This window comes from Sturnira hondurensis, unplaced genomic scaffold (assembly GCF_014824575.4).
Source record: "Sturnira hondurensis isolate 20B ecotype Veracruz unplaced genomic scaffold, ASM1482457v3 Scaffold0021143, whole genome shotgun sequence".
NCBI lineage: Eukaryota > Metazoa > Chordata > Mammalia > Chiroptera > Phyllostomidae > Sturnira > Sturnira hondurensis.
This window is the reverse complement of record NW_028093774.1, coordinates 7,653,764-7,669,203: the sequence shown is the minus strand read 5'-3', so window position 1 is coordinate 7,669,203 and position 15,440 is coordinate 7,653,764. Positions and strand designations below refer to the sequence as shown.

At 42.4% G+C, this 15,440-nt stretch overlaps 1 protein-coding gene across 4 annotated transcripts in view; it reads right to left on the bottom strand.

The window, feature by feature from the left end:
• Positions 1-1,485: 1,485 nt before the first annotated feature.
• ATXN3 (ataxin 3) overlaps positions 1,486-15,440 on the bottom strand; it is a 34,103-nt gene continuing 20,148 nt past the window's right edge. For all 4 annotated transcript variants that reach the window (XM_037031165.1, XM_037031166.1, XM_037031167.1 and 1 more), the window contains 2 exons: positions 7,366-7,469; positions 1,486-2,786 (listed from right to left, as the gene is read on the bottom strand). In XM_037031165.1, the coding sequence (XP_036887060.1) occupies positions 2,692-2,786; positions 7,366-7,469 (199 nt within the window). In that variant the 3' untranslated portion in view covers positions 1,486-2,691. The remainder of the gene's footprint in view (positions 2,787-7,365; positions 7,470-15,440) is intronic.

The window sequence follows — 15,440 nt, the reverse complement described above, 5'->3', positions numbered from 1 at the left end:
GGGAAAAAAGCACCTCCTTAAATATTCTGTGAATTGTAAATTATTTGGCCAAGATCTTAGAGTTGAAATCAAGTTTACCTACAGCAACCATTTCAAACAATGTACAATACGGAAATGTTTATAAGTTACTTACTGTAAAAAGTATATTGATGGTTTTAGATCACAAGTTAACTATTCTGAATTTTTAAAACATAAAAAACTACTTATTAAATCTATGACATCTCAAAATATGAAAGTGACATTTCTAAAGCTTATTTAAACTTTACTTATAAACTTTACTAGCATTGCCACTATATGTATGTTATCCAGGTAATACAAATTATGCATTAGAAAACGATACCAAGAGTTTAAATGTTAAACAGTAAGGTGTTCCCAATTAGTAAAACAGAATGGAAATCTCAATATAAAGTTGTTAGCAGGGCAGTTATTGTAAATTTCATTGTTCTGGACTTTCTTGCAGGTGGTTTATTATAAATAGCAGTTCCTGCTGTGTGACCCATAGCTTTGTGTGGCTTTTAAATGTTCTGATATTGCGGTTATGAACACTGGCATCTTTTCATACTGGCCAATCAATGGTGTTGCAATGTTCAATTAACTTTAAGCCAATGTAAACACGATGGCAGTTTACAAGTGATTCTGTAACTGCCTGCCAAATGTAACAATGTCACACAAATGAAATAAACACATTCATATGTATCCAGTGTATGCTCAGCTTTGCTGTTAAAAAATCCTTAACAAATGAAGGTCAACATACCACATTTCCTCAAAGGCTTTAACAAGGGTATGCAATATAGGAAGTTTATAAACTCTAAAGTTAAAACTTATACATATTTCTCTTCTCATTTTTATATTAGATAGTTCATCAATTAAAGTGTATGAAAAGTTGTATGTAAATTTCCTATGGGAAAAAGTAAGGCCAAATACATATTTTTATTTGTGTATCTTGAGAGCAGTATAAAACTCTTACATCCCTTGCCATTCTAAATTCTTGTAATTCTTCTGAAACATTTTCAATTATCAAAAAAAACTAGATTTTAAAGTAAAACTGTCTAATTTTACATAAGGAAAACCTCAAGACACTTCACTTGGCACAAAACAATGACTAAAAAAAGCCTGTCTCCAAGAAAAAGCTGTATCAAAATCATAAACAAAAGGCATTTTCTCATCTTTTTTGCTTAGCAATAAACCCTAATCAAAAAAACTTCCCTGATGAAATGTGTGCTGCCACACACCATCCCTTAATTTTCTAAGTTGCTGGCTGAAATGACTTCCTAAATTTTAGCTTATGAATAGTTCAACATACAAAAGGGCTTCAAATGGGAATAGAGAATGAGGGATGCGAAGTAGAAGACAGAATCTAAAATGCCCGTTTCAGAAAGACATGGTTAATTTTCCCCTAAGTCACACCATTGCATTGATCTAGCAAGAAACTCTCTGTGCGTCCTAATTAAAGACTGTTTATCAAAATTAAAGACTTTCTCATCCACAGACCCATTGAGTACTTTGCGACTTCTAGCATTCTTATGCTATTTTAAACATGATGCAAGTGTTAAGTCACAGTACACATTTAAACATGTTTTTGTTAGTAACCTTTTTCACGTTCCAGATCCTCATCTCTGGCAAGCTATTCCTATGAGAAGACAGACAGCAGAGGCAGACATCTACACTCTGGAACTCAGCTGTAAACAGAACGGAGAGCTCCAGTCACAAGAGAAAAAAAATAAAATCAATCTGCTACTAATACTGAAGGCCGAGTTTTGTCTCTTATACATTCACGGTGGGTACTAAATGCTGTCTGACAACAGGAGACTTGCTCGCAGACTACGCTGTTTTTCTCAGCTGGCAAAGGGGAACTGAGAAGGTGCTGGACAGAGGATTCCCACAGAGCTGCAAAGCTCTGCTGAAACCGAGAAGACATCACAGAGCATCTGGGGAAGGGTGGGCTCGTGCTTTTTAAAAATGTTCCTTTATTCTTAAATACTTGTGCAGAGCTGATTTCAGAGGTTAGGAATGCACCAGAATCCTGAAATAATGAACCCATCTTGGAGGCCTTAACAAGCAAAAGCTTAAGAAAGACATCTTTTAAAAGAGTTGTAGAAAAAGAATAAAAACCAGGCAGCAGATAAACTGCGACCGGAGACACGATGACAGGAGAAAACACCCACAACACATGGGGGGTGGGGGGTGGGTGCTCTCCCTTCTGGAAGCATAACTCTCACCAACACAGAGAGCAGCCACTGTCCTGAAAGGTTACTCCAGTTAATGAGACAGGAAGTGAGCAGCAGGTGCTGAAGGGGAGCCAAAGCACCTACACAGCAGGGAGGAAGAGGAAACAAAATGAATGGAAAAAGTTCTGTGGCAAGAACTTATTAGCTGGTCTGCAAAAAGATCCAAAGGCCCTAATTTTCAACATGTTAGATATTGCACACTTAAAAACAAAAAAGGAACATTTAAAAAACTATTTTTAATTTCTTTAATTGCTGAATGCCTCTTTGGCTAGTATCTGAAAGACCATTATTTAGTCCTTTCACGGACACATTTTGCCACTCACGCATCTTTTTCTTTGCAAACCACCTAAGTTTCATGTCCCCGGTGAATACTGTCCTCTGACACATGATCAAAATGGGCCCCATGCGTGAAGTCACACAGGATGATGCTGGGAAGGAGGAATATTTTAGAGGTTTGTAGAAGTTATTTTTTTTCTTCTGTTATGAAATTATTTCTAACAGTTTCTAAAGACATGGTCACGGCCGCCTGAAGCATGTCTTCTTCACTCATAGTATCACCTGCTGGGAAAGAAAACACACGTATTTCTTAGACATTTCCAGAAAATCATCAGTTATCAAAAGATAAGCTCTTCAAAAACCTATTTCTGACTAGTTTCCTGTTCTGATTTTTAAAAATTTATGTACAGTAAAATTCACTCTTCCACAGTTTGCTAAGTTTGTACAAATGCACACAATGGAACCACCACCACCACCACCCAGATACAGAACTGTTACATTGCCCCCCACCCCCACCCAAAGTCCCTGGCGCTGCCCTCTGTGGCCAAGCCCCACCCCCAATCCCAGGCAACCACAGATACACGCCCCGCCCTCTAGTTTGCCTCTTCCCGCCTGTCACCACAAGTGGATGATACAGTTCTAGTGGAGCCTTTTGAGTAAGGCTTCCTTCACTCAGCACAGTGCAGCTAAGCCAAGGGAAAGAAGACTCAACTTTGTTGTGCAACAATTCATTACTTAAGAAAAACTCCGAAACCTTTATTCACAGAAGTAGCAAAGCTAGTTCAGACAGAACCCTGGTACACTTCAGCTCAGATTCACCCGATCTGACATAAGCATAGCTCACCCCCAAACCTCGCTGTTGACATTGGGCCAATGTCGTGCCTAGTTCTACGGTATCTGATCTGAAGTGTGGACTGTGTGACCACCACCACCGCCACCGAGACAGACTGTGACAGAACCACAAACACCTGCCCCTGCTATCCCTGTATATTCACACCTGCTTCTCTCCCTGCCACCTTCCCCAAATGCAGGCAACCACTAAGTCGTTCTCCACTTCATCAATCTGTCACTTTCAGACTGTCGCACAAACAGAACCACATAGTGTCTGACCTTTGGAGGCTGGTTTGTTTGCACTCGGCCTAATGCCCTTGAGAGTCATCCAAGTTGTTGCTTGTATTAACAGTTGGTTTCTCTTTTTAAAAATTTACCTTTTATTTCTATTTTGACAGTATATTTATTAAAGCTGGGGGTGGTGAACCCTGACTGGTGTGACTCTTTTGATGCCATCGTCCAGCAAACGGAGGAGTTGCGGTTTGATTCCCGGTCAGGCGCATGCCTGGGTTGCAGGCCAGGTTTCTGGTTGGGAGTGTACCAGGGGCAACAAATGGATGTTTCTCTTCCTCTTTTCCCCTCCCTTACCCTCCTCTAAAAATAAATAAATAAAACTTCAAAAAAGTAAAAGCTGGGGATGGTAAAACAAAGGGCGGGCTTAGGATAGACTCAACTGGACCAAGCCCAGGCAGGGCTGCTTTGGCTCAACGATAAGTCAGAGAAAAGGGGCCTTGGAGGCAGGTTCAGGGGGTCAGTCTGGGATGTGCTGCTCCCCTGTTGCAAGTCTTACAGAGACTTCCAGTGTTTTTTTAAAAAGTATGAGCCCGAGAGAAGGGCACAGCCATACTCCAAGGACGGTGCCCACAGCTGGTTTCTTTTTAATCCCGAGGAGCAGTCCACAGTGTAGATGTACCAGTTCATTTAACCACTCACCCCTATAGGGTTTTCATGTCTCTGGGATAAATCCCAGGAGTGTAACTGTTGGGTTGTGTGATTAGTGTACATTCAATTTGTGAAGAAACTACCAAATTATTTTCCATACTGGTTGTACCAGTTCAAACAAAATGCAGACACCTGACCTCCCTTTATATTGCTTTACTCTCCTCAATTTACAATTGCCTTAAATATTTCCTCTGTACACACTAGAAACCAAATAAATGTTATGATTCTTGCTTTAATCATCAAACATAATTTAGAAAACTCAAGTCTATTGTGTTTACCCATGTTTTTATTTTCTAGTGTTTTTCTTTCCTTCCTGAAGTTCCAAGATTACTTTGTTAATCATTTGTTTAGAGAACTTCCTTTAGCCATTATTTTAGGGCAAGTCTGCTGTGACAAATTCTCTAACTTCCCTTTCATTCCTAAAGGAAACTGTCACCAGACAGAGAAATCTGGATTGAGAGTTCTTTCAGCACCTGAAAAATGTTGCCATTTCCTCTGACCTCCAAGATTTCAGACGAGAAATCTGCTGTCATGTAAACTGCTGTACATTAAGGTATTTCTAGCTGGTTTCAAGATGTTCCTTTGTCTCCTGTTTCCAGAAATTACATTATCTGTGTCCTGGTGTGGATTTCTCTGGGTTTTGCCTGTTTGAGGTCCACTAATCTTGAATGTGTATGTTTCTATCTTCTCCCAAATGTGGAGAATTTTCGGTCATTATTTCTTTAAACATTTTATAGCCCACCCCCTTTTTCTTGGCTCCTTCTTAGATTCCCATGGAACAAATGTTTGATCTTTTATTATAGTCCCACAGGTCTCTAACTAAGTGTGTTAATTATTTTTCCAGTATAACTGCTCAGAATGGGTGATTTCTACTGTTCCGTTTTTCAGGTTAGCCGATTCTTTCCTGCCCTTCCATTTGCGTGTAGGGTCCATCCACTGAGTTTAAAATTTCAGTCAGTTATTTTTCAGTTCTAAAAGTTCCATTTGGTTCTTCTTTACAGCTTCTATTTCTTCCCTAAGGCTTCCTATTTTTCACTTGTCTCAGGCATGCTTGTAATTGCTCACGGTAGCATTTGCAAAACAGCTGCTTTAAAAATCCATGTTGGAAAATTCTAACATCAGTGCCACCTTGGTGATGGTGTCTATTAACTGTCTTTGTTCTTCAGGTTGAAGTTTTCCCGCTTCTTGGAAGGACGTCATTTTTGATGGAATCTGGGACATCTGGATATTACAATACTGTGGATCTTACCCAAATTTTTGCTTTTTGCTGGCCTCCTCCGACACAGCGCTAGTCAGGGAGGAGTGCCCCCTTGTCGCTGCCAGACTTTGGGGGAGGGGCGCATGTGTGATCATGGCTGCTGAGCACAGGCGGAGGCTCTGGCTTCCCACTGCCCTCCGCGGGCACCTGCCTTGCTGGGAGGCAGGAATGCCTTGTTACTGTTACTGCCACCAACACCGTTGGGGTGGCCTCGTTACTGCCGCAGACTGGTGACAGTCCTGAACCTCCACTAAGTCACCCCTGACACCACCCGGGCAGGAAGGTAGAGGGATGCCGCTTTATTGCGGATGCAAGTCCAGGCTCCCTGCGACCACTAACAGCTGGGCAAAGGCAGCCTGTTGTCTCCTGGAGGAAACAGTGCCGCTCCTCACTTGGCTTCCCCTGACCCCAGCTTGGCTAGGGGATGGGGGGTGGGGGAGGGTCTCCTGACGGCTAGTCAGGGATACAAGTTGAGGCTCCCACCTGTGTCAGCTGAGGTGGTGGTAGAGTCAGTTTATTTACCTAGCCCGGTTTGGCTGGACTAGTGGTGATTATGTAAAAGTTCCCATCTTACTAGGTGGTCCCTTTTGGCTACACAGAACAGGCTTCTTTGTCATTGCTAATGCAGTCCACTGTTTGAAGTACCACGAAATGTGCAGCCATTTCCCAGCTGAAGGACAACACTTAGGCAGGTCCCAGTTTGAGGCAATTATGAATGACACTACTGTAAGCATTCACAGGCCAAGATTTTTGTGAGCCTCGGTTTTCTCTTGAGTGTACACCTAGGGGTGGGACTAGTGGATCACATGGTTTAGTGGAAGTTTATCAACACTAAACTGTGTTCCGAAGGTCCTATGCCATTTTATACCAACAATGTATAAGAGTCCCAGCTGCTCTGACGCTAGTCAGCGTTGTCGACTAGCGTCAACTTTATCTTCTTTAAAAAAAAATTATTTCTTTATTTTTAGAGAGAGGGGAAGGGAAGGAGAAAGAGTGGGAGAGAAACATCAGTGTGTGGTTGCCTCTCATGTGTCCCCTACTGGGGACCTGGCCTGCAACCCAGGCATGTGCCCTGATTGGGAATTGAACCGGCGACCCTTTGCTTCACAGGCCCGTGCTCAATCCACTGAGCTACACTAGCCAGGGCTTCAACTTTATCTTCTTATTAAACCATTCTCACAGGTGTAATGGTATCTCATTGTAGTTTTTATTCGTATTTCCCTAATGATGAGTGATGTTGAGTGTATTTTCATGTGCTTATTTGTCACCCATATATTTTATTTGGTGAAGTGTCTGTTCAAATCCTTTGCCCATTTTTGTTTTTTCTCATCTCAGTGTTGAGAGTTCTTTACACAGTCCGCTTAGAAGTCTTTTGTCATAAATGGTTTTCCACTCAACTTCTACTACCAATAACTGGCGAAAGTTTAACACTTACTATGTAAGGCTCCAAATGGTATTATTACCAATGCCCAATATGTAACTCTAGACTTCCTGTTCTTATTTAGACTACACTTAGGTCGTTTTCGTTTTCCAGGGGGTAAAATGCATTTATTTTCTACCTGGTAATATCCATTATCTCTGAGGAACTTTCAGAGAATGTACCAATTACTTGTGGAGCTGCATGTATCATTAGTAACTTTACAGCAAAACCTTTCTGGGGTGCTCTAGTCTGCCAGCTCCCCAATCTAGGGAAATTTAAACAAGTTCATTCAAGGTTTCAATGCAATTAAAGGAGAAGAAAACAGCCTGAAAAGCCACAATCACACAGAGCCTGTGGGTCAAAGAGTGTGTGCAGTAGGAGACAACTGTGACTCATGGTCACAGGTGTACCTGGATCACTGCCCAGGGCTCCTGAACTTGTGCTCCGTGTTTCAGATGGGTGTGAAGGCTGTCCTGGCGGGTCCTGCTGCTGCTGCTGCTGCTGCCGCTGTTGCCTAAAACATGCAAAAGAGAATGCACATTAAAAAAACACAAACAAAAAATAAAAACATGCCATGAGAAACACATTCATGGGAAAAGAAATGGTTCCACAAGCCACAGGCATGAGCACCACAAAAGAACGCCGTAAGAGCTATCAGTCTGATATATATATATATATATATATATATGAGTTGGAAGTATCACTATGCAATCCTAGGAAACCTAGACATAAAGTTTGAATTTATTCAGAGAAACGAATAGGTGTTTTTTACTACAAAATAACACACTGTACACAAGGATTCACTGGTAGCTATTTTTATGCAAATGTGTTGGCTTATAGATCCTTAATTATTGTGTGAGGTCACTGAAAATAAAGACCTTGAAGGAAACATGAAGCACCCCAAATTACTGTGTCTTACCATGATCCGTCCGTGGCTGGCTCCTTCCTGTATTCAGAACTGAGTTCACAGGGACCTTTCCTGCCCACCCTCCTCATGCAGCCTCCGGGCATTCCTACTGTCTCATCGCTTCATTTTAATTCTCAGCATAAATTTACCAGCATCTAGTAACTCCTGTCTGTCTCCCCCTTTAGAGAATAAGTGAACAAGGGTGCACACCTTATCTTGTTCGTTGCCCAGTGCACAAAACTGTTCCAGTCACATTGTAGGCATTTGCCAAATACTTGATGAATGACAGAAATGAAAACTATTTCACATACATAATCCAGGTTCTGTAATAGCTATTTGCATTAAAATAAGATCTCCCTGTACATTTTTAACCAGGAAAAAAGTGTCATAGGCCATTTAAACATGATGGTTATGATGTAGTATGTAGGTCCTTGTACTTAGAAAATAAACGCTGAGACATGGTAAGAAATCATTCCTGCAAGTTACTCTCAAATGGTTCAGAAATGTCAGCAACTAGAGAATCTGAGCAAAGGGTCCAGGAGCTCTGTGAACTATTTCTGGTTTTATGTATAATTAAAATGATGCCATATGTACATATATGGGCTAAAATGTAAAGAACTTAAAAACAGAGGGCAATCTGAGAAGCCATCATTTTAAAAACATGCATGAGGATCTTTAAAGGAACCAGAATTTTTAAATTACCAGTAACACTATCAACAGAATGGCACGTTTTTTTCCTAGGGTACCCGCTTAATCTTGTGTTTCAAATAGGAGCAACCAAGAAAATTCAGCTAGTGGGGAGTCGCCCTTTCCCCCACTGGCCTTCGGGCCAGCACACCAACTTGGGCGCAGAGGGCTGGTGATGCACGCGTGGACGGGCGGCACGCTCCCACCGGCACCACCAGATTCCGGACAGGGCGAGAGGAAGGCTGTGAGTTGGGTGGACTTCCTGGCACGTCAGATCTCTCTCCGGACCACTTCTTCCTTCACTCAGGAAGACATGTCAGAATGCAAGGTGACAGCGATTTTAGAGGGGTAACTTTTATTCTACTTTGAATTCATGAAAAGTGAGAAGTAAATGAACTGCCAACCGGGAAACAACTCTGACATGTGATGACACCGTGAGACAGAGGTGCTTGGAGAGCACTTGGCAGCCACTGCCACTGTGCCTTCTGACGTCCCTTCAGAACCAGAGTCCAGAGCGCTACAAACTACCTGTCTTAAAACACTGTGCACCTAGGGTTCTGGGAACCGATTCAGCATCGCACAAGCTCTTAAAAGGCAGAGAAACGAGGCACAGCCACGTTCCTGCCACTTTGGTTGTTCTCTGTTAGCAAGTGATATCATGAAGAAGCCCATCCCAGAGTTTGGCTTCGTGGCAGCTGCCCTTGGGGGCCAGACTCCTCCTGTGCCCATTCTTCACGTCTAGGCGACTGTGGTGGCAGTGCCCTGACCCTAGCATCACAGCCCTAGCAGTGCGTTCTTAAACTCAGTCTCCTGATTCGCCGTCGCCCCAGCTCGGGCAGTGGTCGCCGCTCTCCGAACAGGCTGGGGCTCCGGAGGCCTGGACCACTGCCTGCACTGCAGCTCTTCCCAGGAGTGTGTAAGACCTTAATTTCTGTATTAGATACTTTTGTGCTTCAAACACCTGTAGTAGGTCGTGTTTCTTAAACTAAAACCCTGACGATGCCACGCCATTGACGTTGTGGCTCAGGTACTAGACAACCAAAAAAGCAGGGCGACCAGCAACCATGAAAACAGTGTCCGTTCCTCCTCGTTGGGAAACACTTTCCAAGTGACGGAAAGAAGGATTCCTTCTGTCCTTTGTCAGTTCTGAGTTACACCTACGAGAAGACATTAATGATGCTAACGCATGCCTGTGGAACATGTTACAGCTTACAAAATAGTTTGACGCACCTTGCCTAATTTATGTGCTCATAGCATGTGAGTTAAAGCAAGTTTTGCAATGACATGGCTGATACAATAGTTTTGCTTGGAGTTTTATGATAGATAAAATGGAATTAGAGGTTACTACTGAAACAGTGGCTATGAAAGTATTTAACGACTCTTACTTGGGATGTGTAGATTTGTAACGGTTTTTTTAGGCTTCTTGTATGAGTACTGTGGTTACCCCATTAAGTGTGAAGCTTCAAGTACTGTACAAAAAAAACAACCCACAAACCTATAAATTTGAATGAATAACAAGTTAGCACCAGGGTTGGTTTGGAGAAGGTCAGAAGAGAGCCAGCTCAATAACCTTCTAGCTACGCTCCCCAAGACAGAAGCTACAGAGAGAAAGACCCACCTGGGCTTAGTGATCAGAAACTCCGGTGAAAGGTAAACACAGTGGAACCTCGGTTCTCAATCAAAATTCATTCCAGAAGGCTGTTTGAGAAACAATTTCTTCGAAAACCGAATCATACTCACCTCGTTCATTCTGTCTCTTGTTTGTTGCCTGAGAGACTCGTGACTGATCACACAGGTGTCAGCATGAAAGGAATGCCAGGTTGAGAACCAGAGTGTTGTTTGACAACAAAGACAATTTTTCTGTGAACTTGGTTGAGAACTGAATTGTTCGAGATGGCAGACATTTGAGAACCGAGGTTTGACCGTGTATCGGTTTCTCAGCTCCTTTACTAATGAGGCCTACAAGATTTTGAATGCGAGCCATTGTTAACAAGACACTCCAGGAAGTTAGCTTGTACGTCTTCTCAGCAACACGAGACTCTAAATAGTCTCTAGTTCTCCTTAAGTTCCCATCAGTACTTCTAAGCTCGAACCAGAGGCTAGAAACCCGAAGCTGGAAACCATCACCACACACCTTCCTCGCCAGTCACCTACTCTCCAGCACGAAGGAGCCACACCGACACTCATTCATTCCAAAAGAGCACCGAGTCGACTAAAACATCTGCATTATCACTAGCGCTGTGTTTGCTATAGTTAATTAACCACTAAGGACTGTGAATGCATTATTCTTTCTACTCTAAAAAGTTTAATGTACTGGAAGCTCCACATTTGTAATCCAAAAAATCTAAAAGAAATTCAAGTAAGAGGGATTTGTTTTTATACTTTGAAGGTGTTTTCCTTTTATTAGATGTATTTGTGAATTTTTTAGATTCTCTAAAGTGTGAGAGAATGGACAGTTTTATTCTGGTAAAAGACAGAGCCTGAAAAATCATGGTAGAAGTTATCACTTGGAAGTTGTTCTGGCAAGCAGTTAGAAATCTGTACCAAGGCCTTGAAAATGTCCATGTACTTTAACCCCCAAATCTGACATCCTCAAAATATTAGAAGAAATGATGTGCCCTGGCTGGTGTAGCTCAGTGGATTGAGCGTGGGCCTGCGAACCAGAGGATCGCGGTTCGATTCCCATCCAGGGCACATGCCTGGGTTGCAGGCTGGTTCCCTGCAGGCCAACTCCCAGCAAGGGACACATGAAAGGCAACCATACATCGATATTTCTCTCCCTCTCTCCTCCCTCTCTGAAGATAAATAAATAAAATCTTTAAAAAAAAAAAAAAGAAGAAATGATGTGAGATTTAAGGTATAGAGTTAGTACAAGGATAATTTGTTGCACTATAACTACAATAGCAAAAATAAAATGTTCATATGTAAATTATGATCTATATTCGTTTTATGAAATATCACGTATCCTATTTATCAATACATAGAATACTTCCTATCATGGGAAAATGGGTATAACTAATACATATGTGTCTGTGTAACTAGAAGATATGATGTGCCAAAATACTAACATCAGTTATTAAAGGATAGTAAGACTAATCCTGATTCATGTGGCTTAGTGGATTGAGTACCAGCCTGTGAACCGAAAGGTAGCTGGTTTTATTCCACACAGGGCACAGGCCTGGGCTGCAGGCTAGGTCCCCATTGGGGATGAGTGACAGGCAACTGAGTGATGTTGTCTCTCACACATCAATGTTTCTCTTTCTCCTCTTCTTCCCTTCTCTCTAAAAATAAATAACTAAAATGTTTGAAAAAAAGATAAGATTATATTTTCTTTAAAGTTTGATATGTCTTTTTAAAAAGATTTTATTTATTTATGTCTATAGGGGAAGGGAAGAAGAGAGGGAGAGAAATATCACTGTATGACTGCCTCTCGTGCGTCCCCTGTATTGGGAACTGGCCTGCGACCCAGGCACGTGGCCTGACTGGGAATCGAACCTCGATCCTTTGGTTCTCAGGCCTGTGCTCAATCCACTGAGCTACATCAGCCAGGGCTAAGTTTGATATGTCTTAAGAGAAGTTTTCTAGGATATTAATTTTTTTAATTTACCATTTTAAACACCTTTCCCCCTAAGTATTTATTTATTTATTTTTAGAGAAAGGGGAAGGGAAGGACAGAGAAAGAGAAACGACAGCATGTAGTTGCCTCTTGCACGCCCCCTACTAGGGACCTGACCTGCAACCTGAGCATGTGCCCTGACTGGGAACCAAACCCGAAACCCTTTGCTTTTGCAGGCCCACACTCAGTACACTGAACTACACCAAAATAGGCTATTAATTTTTATCTAAGTTATGTTTAACACTAAGTAGATATTTGATGATATTATAGAATTACCATTAATAATTATCACTTGATAATTACTATTATTGTATGACAACAGAATTTAGCTTTGTTTAAAAAAACAGCCCACCCTGGCTGGTGTAGCTCAGTGGATTGAGCACAGGCCTGCGAACCAGAGGATCACGGTTCGATTCCCAGTCAGGGCACATGCCTGGGCTGCAGGCCAGTTCCCGGCAGGGGACACACAATACATCGTGTGTCCTCAGCAGAGGCAACCATACATTGATATTTCTCTCCCTCTCTCCTTCCCTTCCCCTCTAAAGGTAAATAAATAAAATATTTAAAAAAACAAAAAAAACAGCCCATATATTTTAGAGGCACGTACTGAAATAAATATAGATAAAACGACATGATGATTTAGATTTGCCACAAAATAACCCCAGGGTGGGGTGGGAGGGCGAAGAGCAGGGGCAAACGGGGCATAAAAGCAGGACGGGCCACGTTCTGATGTTTGTTAAATCTGGGCTCCTTACGCTGGTTTCTCTGCTTTTATACAAGCTCTAAGTTTATTGTATTTAAAAAATAAAAATTAATTTTAAAATTTAAAAGGAAGTAAAAACCACTGATAAACATGATTTTGAAATTTTATATAATTAAATCCATTAATCTACCACTGAATAAAGACTGGAAATATCTCACATTAAGAAGTTGTCAGTTGATCAGAATTTCCTTCATATACGTCTGAGTTGTAACTTTAAAAAAAACAGAAAACAAGGTAAACATTATCTTCATTTCACCATCAAGTGTAAAATGCTTCAGTATCTTCAACACCACTAACTACCACCAACTGTGACTGTAAGATGCTTCTCAGGTACCCAGATGCTGAAATGTGAGAATATGTGCATCCTAGAACTGATGAAATATGGTAAATTAACGGGCCAGGTTCAGCCACTGGCCTTTTGGTTTCTGATCTGGGATCTGAATATCTATTATACAGACCTTGTAATCTTTAAGATGAGTTTTTACCACTAAGAAAAGAAAAAGGGACTTCTGGCCAAGATGGAGGCGTAGGTGGAAACACTGTGCCTCCTCGCACAACTAAGTTTAAAGACAGCAAAGTTTTAGTAACAAAAACGCAACCAAAACCCAGAAAACTGAACTGTACGGAAGTCTGACAACAATAAGAACCGTTCAGCCAGACCAGTAAGAGGGGCGGAGTCAGCAGCGGAGCTGGTCGGGCAGGAAATTTCAATGAACAGGCCCAGATGTGCAGGCGGAGGTTGGCGGATCCCAGGCCCAGGGTGGCAATGGGCAGACCCAGTGAGGGCACAGGGCAGCTGGCTGACCATGGTCACACATTCGCACATAGATAAACCAGGCGAAGAAGCAAGCAGTGAGACAGACTACCCAGGCTAGGGCCCCAGCGACGGGAATTAGAGCCTGAAAGCACCAAATGGAAAAACTTTCGGGGTTGAGGTGCTGGGAGAAGCTCCCAGGCTCACGCAGAGTTTGTTGGAGAGACCCACAGGGTCTTAGAGGGTACACAGGCCCACACACCTGGGAGCTGGTACCAGGGTACCCGGTTTGCTTGGGGGAAACAGCAGAGGGGACCAAAATTCAAGAGAGAGCAGAACAAACGTCATTGCCCCTCTCTGACCCTGCCTCCACATACAGTGTCACAACCCAGCCACTGGGTTGCGCCGCCCTGGTGAATACCTAAGGCTCCACCCCTCATAAGTAACGGCACAAGCAGACCAAAACATTATGACTCAAGCAGAAGAACAGCTCAAAGCCCCAGAGCCAATACTTCTAAGTGACCAAGAGATAGCCAACCTATCAGATACACAGTTCAAAACACTGGTGATTAACACTGCTCACAGAACTGGTTGATTTAAGTCACAAATTAGATGAAAAAATGAAGGCTAAACTAATTGAAATGAAGGGAAATGGACAGGAAACCAATAGTTTTGGAAAGGAAACTGGGACTCAAGTTAAGGGAATGGACCAAAAGAAGAAAAACATGACCAAACAGAAAAGAATGAAGAAACAAGAATTCAAAAAAATGAGGAGAGGCTTAGGAACCTCCAGGACATCTTTAAACATTCCAACATCCGGATTATAGGGGTACCCAAAGGGGAAGAGGAACAGCAACAAGAGGAAAACTCATTTGAGCAAATAATATAGGAGAACTTCCCCAGTCTGGCAAAGGAAATAGACTTCCAGGAAGTCCAGGAAGCTCAGAGAGTCCCAAAGAAGTTGGACCCAAGAAGGAACACACTAAGGCACATCATAATTACATTGGCCAAGATGAAAATGAAGGAGAGAATTCTAGAAGCAGCAAGAGACAAGGGGACAGTCACCTACAAAGGAGTTCCCATCAGACTGTCAGCTCATTTCTCAAAAGAGACCTTACAGGCAAGAAGGGGCTGGAAAGAAGTATTCCAAGTCACAAAACCCAAAGACCTACAACCAAGATTGCTCTATCCAGCAAAGCTTTCATTTAGAATAGAAGGGCAGATAAAGTGCTTCTCAGATAAGGTCAAGTTCAAGGAGTTCATCATCACCAAGCCCTTATTATATGAAATGTTAAAGGGACTTATCTAAGAAAAAGAAGATAAAAAACATGAACAGTAAAAGGACAGCAAACTCACAGTTATTAATAACCACACCTAAAACAAAAGCAAACTAAGAGGACAGCTAGACCAGGAGTGGAACCATGGAAATGAAGAACACATGGAGGGTTAGCAACAGGGGAGTGGGAGGAGGAGAAAGGGGGAGAAGGTACAGAGAATAAGTAGTATAGACGGTAGGTAGAAAATAGACAGGGGGAGGGCAAGAATAGTGGGGGAAATATAGAATCTAAAGAACTTGTGACACATAGACATAAACTAAAGGGGGGAAATGGTGGGGGAGGGGTGTGCAGGGTGGAGGGGAATGAAGGGGGGGAAAAGGACAACTGTAATGGAATAATCAATGAAATGCCTCGGGGCGAGGAGCCGAGCTCGCAGCCAGCACCTCCGTCTGGGCGCAGGACTCGGCGGGACTAGGCAACC